Source organism: Symphalangus syndactylus, chromosome 12, assembly GCF_028878055.3.
Source record: "Symphalangus syndactylus isolate Jambi chromosome 12, NHGRI_mSymSyn1-v2.1_pri, whole genome shotgun sequence".
In the NCBI taxonomy this organism is placed as follows: domain Eukaryota; kingdom Metazoa; phylum Chordata; class Mammalia; order Primates; family Hylobatidae; genus Symphalangus; species Symphalangus syndactylus.
In genome coordinates, this window is record NC_072441.2 from 82,482,657 (window position 1) to 82,496,842 (window position 14,186).

At 43.0% G+C, this 14,186-nt stretch overlaps 1 protein-coding gene across 5 annotated transcripts in view; it reads right to left on the reverse strand.

The window, feature by feature from the left end:
* The window catches only part of NUP210L (nucleoporin 210 like), a 156,118-nt gene that overhangs the window by 90,545 nt on the left and 51,387 nt on the right, over nucleotides 1-14,186 (reverse strand). For all 5 annotated transcript variants that reach the window (XM_063626389.1, XM_063626387.1, XM_063626388.1 and 2 more), the window contains exons 14-16: nucleotides 11,383-11,528; nucleotides 5,986-6,207; nucleotides 502-675 (exon numbers count right to left, since the gene is read on the reverse strand). In XM_063626389.1, the coding sequence (XP_063482459.1) occupies nucleotides 502-675; nucleotides 5,986-6,207; nucleotides 11,383-11,528 (542 nt within the window). The remainder of the gene's footprint in view (nucleotides 1-501; nucleotides 676-5,985; nucleotides 6,208-11,382; nucleotides 11,529-14,186) is intronic.

The window sequence follows — 14,186 nt, forward strand, 5'->3', positions numbered from 1 at the left end:
AGCTACATTATTGTTTATCACTATTCTTCATGATTGGTTTGGAGAAGAGGTAAATTTTATTACTTATTAATATTGTTAATAAAAGATTTGGTAGCGAAGGATATCAGCAAAATTTGGAAGTTATGTAGTCAGATCTCAAGTGTCTATTGCCATTATCACAAGTTGATTATGTACTTAAGTATAGTAAACAAGTGTAGCCAATTCTAATCTAGTTTAATCACCTCTCCTCAGACACTATCAGAAAATGAGTAATGAATAAAATAGTTCATTCAATGTTGATAAGGGGAGAAATGGGAACCCTTGTGAACTGTTGGTAAGAATGTAAAATGGTACAACTGCTGTGGAAAACTGTATGGCAGTTCCTCAAAAAATTAAAAATAGAATTACCATGTGATCTGGCAATTCTACTTCTGGATATATACCCCAAAGAATTCCAGACTCTATCTCTAAAGCATGGAAGATAAAAGTGCCAACTTAGTTGGAAACATACTCTGTACTTACCAGGCGTTTGTTGTGCTGTGGCAGAGGACATGGCTGGGCACCAGCTGGCACCTTGTATACTGGAGTTACTGACATACTGGCAGGGTGGGCACAAATGAAGCGAACCTGCAAAACCTCTACAGCTGGACTAGGGTTCAGGACACCTGGATGATTTCCAATTCGGAATGTGAGAACCTTTAAGGAAATAACAGAGCAAGAGATAAGTGTGGGTAGATACTTGATGTCAGTCATGCCAATATAAATGTGTTAGAATTATTCAAATTCCAGTATAGAAAGTCCCTTTCACATTATAATCCAGCAAATCCCTTAAAGACATTATAGTTCTTAATTATCTATGCTAAAGGGCATTAATAATATCATGAAAATTTGAAAACAAGGGGAACATTAAAAAAATCTAGGTCAAGCACAGTGGCTCATGCCTATAATCCCAGCAGTTTGGGAGGATCACTTGAGACTAGGAGTTCAAGACCATCACATAGTAAGACCCCATCTCTACAAAAAATCTAAAAATTAGCCAGGCATGGTGGTGCACACCTGTAGTCTCAGTTACTTGGGAGACTGAGGCAGGAGGATCGCTTGAACCCAGGAGGTCAAGGCTACAGTGAGCCATGTTCATGCCACTGCACTCCAGCCTGGGCAACAGAGTGAGACCCTGTCTAAAAAAAAAAAATCTAACTTTGACTGGGTGTGGTGGTGTGTACCTGTAATCTCAGCTGCTTGGAAGTCTGAGGCAGGAGGACTGCTTGCGCCTAGGAGTTCAAGACCAGCCTGAGCAAACATAATGAGACTCTGTCTCAGGAAAAAAAAAAAAAAATCTAACTTTGACCAATTATTTCAGTCTTTTCCTCCACCAAATATTTTGTTACAAGTTGATAAAAAGTGAAAAAACTAATTTGTGTTTCCACTCATCTCTAGTAGAAGTAGTAATGAATAACAGAATGTGGAAACAAAAAGAAGTTAGGAAACTTCAAATGGGGGTTAATTAGACCTGAAATTACTAATAGCTCACTCAACAAACTAGGAAAAGAAGGAAACTATCTCAACAGGATAAAAGCCTTATCACAGTTAACATCATACTCAATAGTAAAAGACTGATTCAAAAAATGGGCAAAGGCCCAGCGTGATGGCTCACACCTGTAATCCCAGCACTTTGGGAGGCTGAGGTGGGCAGATCACCTGAGGTCAGGAGTTCGAGACCAGCCTGGCCGATATGGTGAAACCCCGTCTCTACTAAAAACACAAAAATTAGCCAGGCATGGTGCCACATGCCTGTAGTCCCAACTACTCGGGAGACTGAGGCAAGAGAATTGCTTGAACCTGGGAGGCGGAGGTTGCAGTGAGGCAAGATCATACCATTGCACTCCAGCCTGGGTGACAAGAGTCAAACTCCGTCTAAAAAAAAAAAAAGGAAAGAAACTGAAAATAACAAGTGTTGGTGAGGTTCTGGAGAAATGGGAACCCTTGTGCACTGTTGGTAGGAAAGTAAAATGGTACAGCTGCTGTGGAAAATAGTATGGTGGTTCCTCAAGAAATTAAAAATAGAATTACCATATGATCAAGCAATTCCACTTCTGGGTATATATACCCAAAACAATTTAAAAGCAGGATATTGAGAGACAGCTGTATTTGTTGACAGCATTATTATTATTGTTGTCGTTATTATTATTATTATTATTTGAGACAAAGTCTCACTCTGTTGCCCAGGCTGGAGTGCAGTGGCATGATCTTGGCTCACTGTAACCTCTGCCTCATGGGTTCAAGAGATTCTTGTGACTCATCCTCTTGAGTAGCTAAGACTACAGGTGCGTGCAACCACACCCAGCTGATTTTTGTATTTTCAGTAGAGACAGGGCTTTGCCATGTTGGCCAGGCTGATCTCGAACTCCTGGACTCAATTGATCTACCTGCCTCAACCTCCCAAGGTGCTGGGATTACAGGTGTGAGCCACCGTGCCTGGTCAATAGCAGCATTATTCATGATCGCTAAAACCTTACGCTAAGCAACCCAAGTGTCCATCAATGGATGAGTGGATAAGCAAAATTTCTTTTTCTTTTCTTTTCTTCTTTTTTTTTTGAGAGTGACTCTTGCTCTATTGCCCAGGCTGGAGTGCAACGGCACGATCTTGGCTCACTGCAATCTCCACCTCCCAGGTTCAAGCTATTCTCCTGCCTCAGCTTCCCAAGTAGCTGAGATTACAGGTGCCCACCACCACGCCCAGCTAATTTTTGTATTTTTAGTAGAGATGGGGTTTCACCATATTGGCCAGGGTGGTCTCGAATTCCCGACCTCAAATGATCTGCCCGCTTCGGTCTCCCAAAGTGCTGGGATGATAGGCGTGAGCCACTGCGCCCGGCTGCAAAACTTCATATATACATATATATGTATATAATTTTATATGTACATATTTTATATATACATATATATAAAGGAATATTATGCAGCCTTAAAAGGAAGGAAATTCTGACATATACTACAGTGTGAATAAACCTTGAGAACATTATGTTAAGTGAAATAGGCCAGTCATAAAAAGAAAAATACTATATGATTCCATTTATGTGACGTACTTAGAGTTGCCAAAATTACAGAGACAGAAAGTAGATTGGTAGTTGCCAGGGACGGGGGTGAAGCAGAAATGAGGAGCTTTTTTTTTTTTTTTTTTGAGACGGAGTCATGCTCTGTCACCCAGGCTGGAGTGCAGTGGTGTTATCTCGGCTCACTGTAAGTTCCGCCTTCCAGGTTCACGCCATTCTCCTGCCTCAGCCTCCCGAGTAGCTGGAACTACAGGGCGCGCCACCAAGCCTGGCTATTTTTTTAAATTATTTTTAGTAGAGATGGCGTTTCACCATGTTAGCCAGGATGGTCTCGATCTCCTGACCTCGTGATCCGCCCACCTCGGCCTCCCAAAGTGCGATTACAGGCGTGAGCCACCGCGCCCGGCCTTTTTTTTTTTTTTTACATGAAGTCTCGCTCTGTCGCCCAGGCTGGGGTGCAGTGGAGCGATCTCAGCTCACCGCAACCTCTGTCTCCCAGGTTCAAGCAGTTCTTCTGCCTGAGCCTCCTGAGTAGCTGAGATCACAGGCACATGCCACCATACCTGGCTAGTGTTTTTTTTTTTTTTTTTTTTTTTTAGCAGAGATGGAGTTTCATCATGTTGGCTAGGCTGGTCTCATACTCCTGACCTCAAGTGATCCACCTGCCTCAGCCTCCCAAAGTGCTAGAATTAACAGGCATAAGCCACCACACCCAGCCAAGAGTTATTCTTTAATGGGTATAGAGTTTCTATATGTTTTGTTTGTTTGTTTTTTGAGACGGGATCTTGCACTGTCACCCAGGCTGGAGTACAGTGACTAGATCATAGCCCACTGTAACCTCAAACTACTGGGCTCAAATGATCCTCCTGCCTCAGCCTCCCAAGTAGCTAGGACTATAGGTGTCTGCCATGACACCCAGCTAATTTTTTATTTTTTAGTAGGGACAGGTTCTCACTATGTTGTGCAGGCTGGCCTTGAATTCCTGGCCTCAAGTGATCCTCCTGCCTTGATTCCCCAAAGTGCTGGGATTACAGGCGTGAGCCACTGTGCCCAGCCTTAGAGTTTCAGTTGTATAAGATGAAAAGAGATGGATGGTAGTGATGGCTGCACAAGATTATGAATGTACATAATACTATTGAACTGTACATTCAAAAAAATGATTAAGATGGTAATTTTAGGCCGGGTGTGGTGCCTCATGCCTGTAATCCCAGCACTTTGGGAGGCCGAGGTGGGCAGATCACCTGAGGTCGGGAGTTTGAGATCAGCCTGACCAACATGAAGAAACCCCATCTCTACTAAAAATACAAAATTAGCCAGGTATGGTGGCACATGCCTGTAATCCCAGTTACTCAGGAGGCTGAGGCAGGAGAATCACTTGAACCCAGGAGGCGGAGGTTATGGTGAGCCAAGATCGTGCCATTGCACTCCCACCTGGGCAACAAGAGCGAAACTCTATCTCAAAAAAAAAAAGATGGTAATTTTACCACAATAAAAAATTGAGGACCAAAATAAGTAATTAACCCTGAAATTACTAATAGTTAGTTATATATACAGTAAAGTTCACTACAAATATTAGAAAGAAACCTATGTAGTGAGCTGTGATAGTTCCACTACACTGTAGCCTGGGCAGCAGCGTGAGACCTTGTCTCTAAAAAATAAAAATAAATAAATAAAATAGAATGAAGTTCAATGGATTACAGCACAGTTCTTATCAAGTTAAAATCTTACATTGATTCCCTTATGTGCTGGTTAGCTATGCTGTTTCACAGTCATACCTTGAATTCTGAAGCCCAGTAAAACTGCAAATCTTTGTTACTGATTTTGATGGAAGCACAGCAAAGCTGTGAATGAAAACTATGCAAATCCATCAGTACCTATAAAAATAATTAAAACTCAGCTGGGTGTAGTGCCTCATGCCTGTAATCCCAGCACTTTGGGAGGCCAAGGTGGGTGGATCACTTGATTCCAGCAGCTTGAGACCAGCCTGGCCAACATAGTGAAATCCTGTCTATACAAAAAAAACAAAAATGGCTGGGCACGGTTGCTCACGCCTGTAATCCTAGCACTTTGGGAGGCTGAGGCGGGCAGATCACAAGGTCAGGAGTTTGAGACCAGCCTGACCAACATGGTAAAACCCCGTCTCTACTAAAAATACAAAAAATTAGCCAGGCGTGGTGGCGCGCACCTGTCATCCCAGCTACTCAGGAGGATGAAACAGGAGAATCTCTTGAACCCGGAAGGCGGAGGTTGCAGTGAGCCGAGATTGCACCACTGCACTCCAGCCTGGGCAACAGAGCAAGACTCCGTCTCAAAAACAACAACAAAAATTAGCTGGGCATGGTGGTGTGTGCCTGTAATCCCAGCTACTCAAGAGGCTGAGGCATGAGAATTGCTTGAACCCAGGAGGCAGAGGGTGCAGTGAGCTGAGATCGTGCCACTGCACTCCAGCTTGGGCAACAGAGCAAGACTCTGTCTCTAAATAAATAAATAAAAATAATTAAAAATAATTCAACTGATAGAAATAAAATATATTTATTATTCTTATCAGTGTAGATCTAATTAATTCCTCAAAATTGCTAACCATAGATGATACTTCAAAGTTTCCCTTCCTTGAATTCTTAAAGTTGGGGAACCAAATATCCTAAAGTCTACAAAACAAGGAAGTGAATTATAATGATAATGTGATTGCAAATAATGTGAAATAAGCTCAATACTACAAAAAGATCTTGTTTAGTTCGTGAACTGCTGGAATTCTTGGATGAGCAAATTGAAACCTCTGGGTATATTTTAAGGATAATAAGGTTTTAGAAAAAACAATCCTTTGATCAATAATGAGAATTTTCCTATTTAGTCCATAAACTAAATTCAGCAGAATCTGAAAAGGAATGGCTGGAAGTACAAAGGATTTGGAGTATTACACTAAAGAAAATGTTATAAAAAACTGTTTTCTTACTTGTTCCCCTAAATCCAGGCATTGGATCCGGTAGATATACTGGTTCTGTTTTCTCTTAGATGGCAGCCACACTTGTGCTATTCCAATCTTCTCTGTCTTCTCCGCATTCAATTCCAAAAAAAATCGGGAGGGCTCCAAGATCCATGGATGAGGACCCCCTTCAAATACCATTTCCTTCACAGACTGCCATGTCACCAATGCCACTTCCACAGGATTTAGAGCCTGATGATATTTAAAGAAATTAATTCCTGATAGGTTAGGGAATTCAATAATTTTCTAAAGTGAAACACTAGTTATCTGAATATGCTGCAAATGACATTAAATTTAATTCCCAAATTAAGAGATATGTATGCCATGCCTCTCACTTGGAATGCTTCTCAACCTAATTTGGATCCTACCTATCATTTTAACCTAACTATTATGTTACTTTATCCATTAATTTGTGTCCAGTCATTCTAGACCACACCGCTTCTGCATCCTCTAAGCTCTTGCAGTATTTATCTGTACCATTCATTTGTACACTATTCATTTCCTAATGTTATTATATGTGTGTCAAATGCTATGTATAAATCTAATAATTTTTGTTGTTTTCTCTAGTTATATAAACTCCTTAAGAGGAGTCAGTATCAGGCCGGGTGCGGTGGCTCACGCCTGTAATCCCAGGACTTTGGGAGGCCGAGGCAGGCAGATCACGAGGTCAGGAGATCGAGACCATCCTGGCTAACACGGTGAAACCTCGTCTCTACTAAAAATACAAAAAATTAGCCGGGCGAGGTGGCGGGTGCCTGTAGTCCCAGCTACGTGGGAGGCTGAGGCAGGAGAATGGCGTGAACCCTGGGGAGCGGAGCCTGCAGTGAGCCGAGATCGCGCCACTGCACTCCAGCTTGGGTGAAAGAGAGAGACTCCATCTCAAAAAAAAAAAAAAAAAAAAAAAAGAGGAGTCAGTATCTTATACCTAATTTGTTTTAGTATTTCTCTTCTTCACTGGGATTTAGTACAATGTTGTGCACAGAAAAGGTATTGTATAAATAACTGCATAAGCATTTTTTTCAGGCTAGAGAATGAAGGATAAGATGCACAAGCATTTTAAACTGATATTTTACTAAAGTATCAAAGAACTTCTACCCTAAAAATATAAAAATAATACATCTATACACTTCACCATATTTCTTCAAGAACTTTATAAGCTAAGAAGTAGACAAGATAGGTATTACTCAATTCAGTATAGAGGAGTTGTATCCTATTTATAGATGAGGAAACTGGCATTAGGGGAATGAAGTATTCTCAAAGTGTAGGTTATTTTTGTACGGCACACAATGTCCACAACAGTGACTAATTTTTTTTATTATGCTTTAAGTTCTGGGATACATGTGCAGAATGTGCAGGTTTGTTACATAGGTATACATGTGCCATGGTGGTTTGCTGCACCCATCAACCCATCATCTACATTAGGTATTTCTCCTAATGCTATCCCTTCCCGAGGCCCCCACTCCCTGACAGGCCACAGTGTGTGATGTTCCCCTCACTGTGTCCATGTGTTCTCATTGTTCAACTTCCACGACAGTGACTAAGTTTTAAAATGAAGTAGAGAGTTGAAGCAATTATTCAAAAAATGTAAGCAAACTATGCTTTCTTTCCAGAACTGTTCAGTCATATTTATTATTGAGTACTAGTAAAACTGAAAATTTCTATCCTGATGGTAGTATTCTCTTAAATAATGTATATATAATTCAATAAATATTCACTTATGAGGATACAGTAATAGAAATCCAAATAAAGTCTTGTCTCACAGGGGAGCCCACAATCTGGGAGAGACAGACTTAGAGTAGGTAAAGAGTACAATAAGTGTTAAGAAAAGACATGTGGCCCGGTGCGGTAGCTCATGCCTGTAATCCCAGCACTTTGGGAGGCTGAGGTGGGTGGATCACTTAAGGTCAGGAGTTTGAGACCAGCCTGGTCAACATGGTGAAATCCCGTCTCTACTAAAAATACAAAATTAGCTGAGCATGGTGCTGCATGCCTGTAATCCCAGCTACTTGGGAGGCTGAAGCAGGAGAATCACTTGGAGGCAGAGGTTGCAGTGAGCCAAGATTGCGCCATTGCACTCCAGCCTGGGCAACAAGATCAAAACTTGGTCTCAGGAAAAAAAAAAAAAAAGACATGTTACAGAGTGACATACAAGTTTTTGGCCAGGTGTGGTGGCTCATGCCTGTAAAGTGAGCACTTTGGGAGGCCAAGGCAGGCGGATCCCTTGAGCCCAGGAGTTCGAGACCAGCCTGGCCATCAAGGCAAAAACCCATATCTACTAAAAATGCAAAAATTAGTTGGGCATCATGGTGCGCACCTGTAATCCCACCCACTTGGGAGGCTGAGGCACAAGAATCGCTTGAACCTAGGGGGTGGAGGTTGCCAAGATTGCGCCACTGCATTCCAGCCGGGGAGACAGAGTGAGATTCTGTCTCAAAAAAAAAAAAAAAAAAAAAGTTTTTGACAGAAGAAATGAATGGAAAAAATAAACAGAGGTCTCATAGATGGCCTTTCTGAAAAAGCAAAACAAATGATTCCTTTTTCTTAGATATATAGTCAAAAACTAACCAGATGAACCAAATTGAGCTGATAATATAAAAGGACAAATTGAGAACTGTACCATGTACTGAAACACAGTAATGATAACAAGGGTAGAACACACATATTTTTAAACAATTTGTTTTTCATCAGGCAAGGGGAAAGACACATGACTAACATACTAGGTAGAAAAAGAAAATCATCATCTCACTTCCTTTTCTTTAAGGACGACTTTCATTCAGGGGAGATCTGATTTGTGGACACTCAATATATATAAAATAAGCCTAAGGACAATGATAAAAGTAAGAAAAAACCTAATAGAATTTTACAATGAGCCACAGCCAAGCACTTGCGTTTAATTAGGCAAGAAGGAGGACTCATCCACCAAGGGAACTAGTGAAATATACTTGAACCATATATTTAATATATATGCTACACAATGTACAATGAGGCCAACTTAAAATGCAAATTTGAATGAATAATTTATCTTTTTTCTTTTACTTTACTTTACTTCTTTCATTAGTGTTAACATTTTTCCCTGTGGGTGTTCCTTATTCCAAGAGGCATTGAGTCAGGATTTGTCAGTATCTATCAGCAAGAACTTGTAGATACCAATTTTAGCTCCTTCTGGAATCAAATAGGATGTAGAAACCATGCTAGTCTCTATCTACTTTTATTTTGAACTGTTGCAGGATCCTTGGGGTGTCACTTTTCTGGCTGGAAACCTCTGTGGCTGGTGGCACCTTTGTCCAAGTTTTGTTTGGGCCCACTGGGCTCGTTCCATCCACTCAGCCTGGCAGGCTGTGCTTGGCTCATGCTACCAGCCTGGATCTCACACCTGCCAAGGGTGAGCCAGGCATGGAGTGGCAACAGGTGTGTGAGTGAGTGAGCATGGGGTCCAGCCACTGCAGTCAGGCACACCAGTTGCTGCAGTGGGACAGGCAGCTCCAGGTGCCGGCATGGGCACTGGCTCTCTGCAAGCCTGTGGCTAGATCAGGTGCACTGCAAGCAGCTTCCACGCTGCCACTGGGGAACACAGTGGTGCCTGGAAGCTTAGAGACTCCAGGAACCACAGGGCCCCAAAGTGGGAGTCACAGCCCTGGCTTGGGGAGCTCCCAGGTCTCGGCTCCCTGAAGAGTCGCAGTTCTTCTCTCCTTCTCTTCACCCACAATGTGGTGAGCAAGGGGCATGTTTCAGCCCTGTTTGTGTTATAGCTCTTTCAGCCCTGCCATTGGGCAGGTCCCAAGTTCTTGTCCTGCGTCCAGGAAGAATAAGATACGCAGAACAAGTGGAGGGTGAGCAAGGTGAAGGAGAGCTTTATTGAGTAACAGAATAGCTCAGAGGAGGCCCTGGAGTGGGTAGTACCTCTCTGCTGCTGGTCATCCCAGTGTCTGCAGCTCTCAGCAGAGAGGAGGCCCTGGAGTTGGTAGCTCCTCTCTGCAGCTGGTTGTCCAATGTCTTCTGCCCCAGCTCTGGCTAAGCCTGAAGCTTTTATGGGCATCAGAGGGGAGGAAGTCCACACTGATTTGTCCATGGGCAGCCATGCGTGGGCCTGGAAAAGGCATCACAAGTTCCCACTCTGGTCTACAGGACTGGCAGCCTGGACCCCAGCCTTCAGGCCCTGCCTGGCCTGAAGGTAGGGCCTCAACAGGGACTGCACCTTCTGCCCAGGAACTTGTCTGCCTCCTGCCGCTGTTCATGGCACCTAGGCTGTAGGTGCCAAGGGGCACCTGCAGGCCAATGCCGAGCTGCCCTCAGCTCCTCTTTGGCTTCCCTCCTATGCTCGTTGGTGCCCAAAGTCTGGAGGGGGCCAAGGCAGCAGGGGCCTGGCATGTCAAAATTGCCCCAAGCATGTGCTCATCTGGCCAGATTGTGACAGTGCCCAGGATTGGCCCAACTTTGTTCTGAGACTGGAGTTGGTGCTGACAGCAGGAAGAAGCCAGGCAGCAGGAGCATGCAGAAGGGGCCTTCCTGGGTCCCCAAGAGTACAAGGATGCCTGGGTCCACAGCTGCCATTTGGGTGGCTGCAGTTGCATGGCAAGGGGGTAGTGGGGCTGGGGCAGGGGTGCATCTCCTGCCTGCTCGGTGGAGCAGGAGGCCTGGGTCCGCAGTCATGACTTGGGCAGCCAAAGCTGCACCCAGGGAGCTCCCCCCGATCAACTAAGAAGGAGTGGGGCTCCAGAGGCTCCCACTTGGCGTCGGCTCCAAACAGCTCCACGGAGTGTGCAGCCCCAGCTGCATCTCCCTGCTGCAACTGGCGTGATGGCAGCAGCTGCTCCAGACAGGCTGCCGCTGCCATCAGAACCACTTATCATACTATCTCCATTATAATGAACCAGTCCTTAGGGTTCAATATAATGGCTTCTGTGCTTAAAATCCATAAGTATATAGGGTAAAAGATGATTGACTTCCTTCCAAAGGACAGAAATTATCTTTCAGGGTTCTTCAAAAGGGAGTATGCTAATATACTAATTTTGGTATTTACAGAGATATATGCACATGTAAAAATTCAGACAGCACCTTAAGATTAGTGTACTTTATGAACTTTTCTGTACATATTTTATACCTCAGTAAAAAAGAAGAAAGGGGAACATCTAAAACTTTCTGATACAACTTAAAGATATTCCTGTGACAGAAGCATGAGGGAGTAAACTCCCTGGAGACTTAGGTTTGAGGAGAGAGCTGTAGATCTAAAAACAAAAAAGTGGCAAGTAAAGAGAACATAAATGTCATCGATCCTTAGTAGAGACCACAGATAGCTAGCAAGCCCATAAGTGGACATAGTTGAGTCCATTAAAAGAAATGCCAGTTCCTTACCATGAAATATCTTACCTTTAGGGGTTCATAAGCAGCAAATGTTGCACTGCTCTCCAAGTACTTGTCACATTCATTCACACTTACTGTTACCAGAGTATGGCCGAGAGATTTAGCTGCGATATGTGTACTGGAACAATGCATTGGTCCAGGTCTTTGAATACCTGTGAATCAAAAACCATGATTTCGGCAAGGCGTGGTGGCTCAGGCTTGTAATCCCAGCACTTTGGGAGGCCAAGGCAGGCAGATTGCTTGAGCTCTGAAGTTTAAGACCTGCCTGAAAAACATGGTGAAACCCCATCTCTACAAAATATTAAAAAAATTAGCCAGGCATGGTGGCGTGCACCTGTAGTCCCAGTTACTCAGGAGGCTAAGGAAGGAAGATCGCTTGAGCCCAGGAGGTCAAGGCTGCAGTGAGTCGTGATTGCACCACTACACTCCAGCCTGGGCAACAGAGTAAGACCTTACCTAAAAAAAAAAAAAAAAAAAAAAAAAAAAAAAAAAAATATGGTTTCAGTTGGGTAACAAGCAGTTAGTTTTTTTTTTGAGATGGAGTCTCGCTCTTGTTGCCCAGGCTGGAGTGCAATGGCGCAATCTTGGCTCACTGCAACCTCAGCCTCCCGAGTTCAAGCGATTCTCCTGCCTCAGCCTCCTGAGTAGCTGGGATTACAGGCACCTGCCACCATGTCTGGCTAATTTTTTGTATTTTTAGTAGAGACAGGGTTTCACTGTGTTGGCCACGCTGGTCTCGAACTCCTGACCCTGTGATCCACCCACCTCAGCCTCCCAAAATGCTGGGATTACAGACATGAGCCACCGCACCCAGCCACAAGCAGTTAGTTTTAAAGGAGATTAAGCTACGAAAATATAAGAATTTTAATACATTAAAAATACCACCTTGGGCCGGGCACAGTGGCTCACGCCTATAATCCCAACACTTTGTAAGGCCGAGGCGGGTGGATCACTTGAGCTTGGGAGTTCGAGACCAGCCTGACCAACATGGAGAAACCCCGTCTCTACTAAAAATACAAAATTAGCCAGGCATGGTGGCGCATACCTGTAATCCCAGCTACTCAGGAGGCTGAGGCAGGAGAATCGCTTGAACCCAGAAGGCAGAGGTTGCCGTGAGCCAAGATTGCGCCATTGCACTCCAGCCTGAGCAACAAGAGTGAAACTCTGTCTCAAAAAAAAAAAAAAAAAAAAATTTGGCTGGGGCGGTGGCTCATGCCTGTAATCCCAGCACTTTGGGAGGCTGAAGCAGGTAGATCACCTGAGGTCAGTTCGAGACCAGCCTGGCCAATATGGTGAAACCCCGTCTCTACTAAAAATACAAAAATTAGCCAGGCGTGGTGGCAGGCACCTATAATCTCAGCTACTTGGGAGGCTGAGGCAGGAAGAATTGCTTGAACCCCGGAGGTGGAGGTTGCAGTGAGCCAAGACGTGACATTGCACTCTAGCCTGGTGACAGAGTGAGACTGTTAAAAACAAACAAACAAACAAACAAAACCCATCTTGATCTCTTACATTAACAATTAGGCCCTTTATATCAAGTTGATATCTGTTCTTTCTATTGAGAGACATACATAAGACACAGTTGTATGTACAGTGGGAATATATATATATATGAGCAAAGATCATGACCTCAAGCATTTATAGTTTCAAGGGGAAAGTGAACATGTAAATAATTCACTTAAAACATTAATAGAAAGTGGTAAGTATTATAGAAGTCTAGAAAATAGAAAGATTATTTCAAGCTGGAGAGATCAAGGAAAGTTTAAAGTATCTTAGGCTGAGAAAACAGAATGAACAAAGAAATACAAATGAGATATAAAAGAGAATATGAGAGATACATATGAGAGAATTTAAAGTAGTTGATTTAGCCGGGCATGGTGGCTCACGCCTGTAATCCCAGCACTTTGGGAGGTCGAGGCAGGTGGATCACCTGAGGTCAGGAGTTCAAGACCAGCCTGGCCAACATGGTGAAACCCTGTCTCTACTAAAAAATTCAAAAATTAGCCAGGTATAGTGGCATGTGCATGTAGTCCCAGCTACTCAGGAGGCTGAGGGACAAGAATCACTTGAACCTGGGAGGTAGAGGTTGCAGTGAGCTGAGACTGCACCTCTGCACTCCAGCCTGGGCGATGGAGTGAGATTCCATCTCAAAAAAAACAAAACAAAAATTAAATAAAAATAAATAAATAAAGTAGTTAATTTAGCTAGAACCACATATGAAGCAAAAGTATGAAATCATGAAAAGTAGGTTGGGTTATATTGTAGAGGGGTCTTGAATACCAAACTAAAAGGATTTTGGCTCCATTCCACAACAATGAGAAGTCTCTCAAAATTTTTGAGCAGAAAAAGTAATACCAAAGTTGAGTTCATGAAGCTCCAGTTGATAGCCATGATGATCAGAGGTAAGAATAGTCAGGAGGATTTTGTTGTCCTACATGGGAAATAAGGTGCTAAAAATTAAAATACTCTAAGAAGAGGGGAAAGATCACTTGAACCCGGGAGAGAGGGTGTGTTTATATGTATGTATGTAGTATAATGAGCAAGGGCAAAGCAAAAGTCCAATTTGATACCAAGCTTATAGATGTAAGAATTAAATAGTTAATGTATAAAAAGTATTCAGAACAGAGCTTAGCAAAGAGTAAATGCTAAGCAGATCTTAGATGCTACTACTGTCATTATATTGATGAAAAAACAATGGGGATCAGGATCAAATAAGAAGTTCAATAGCAGGAAAGGATGTTGACCTTTATTCATATTTTCTGTTTTATTAGCAAAAGATATTTTATCCTTTTTCAATAAATTGAATGTAT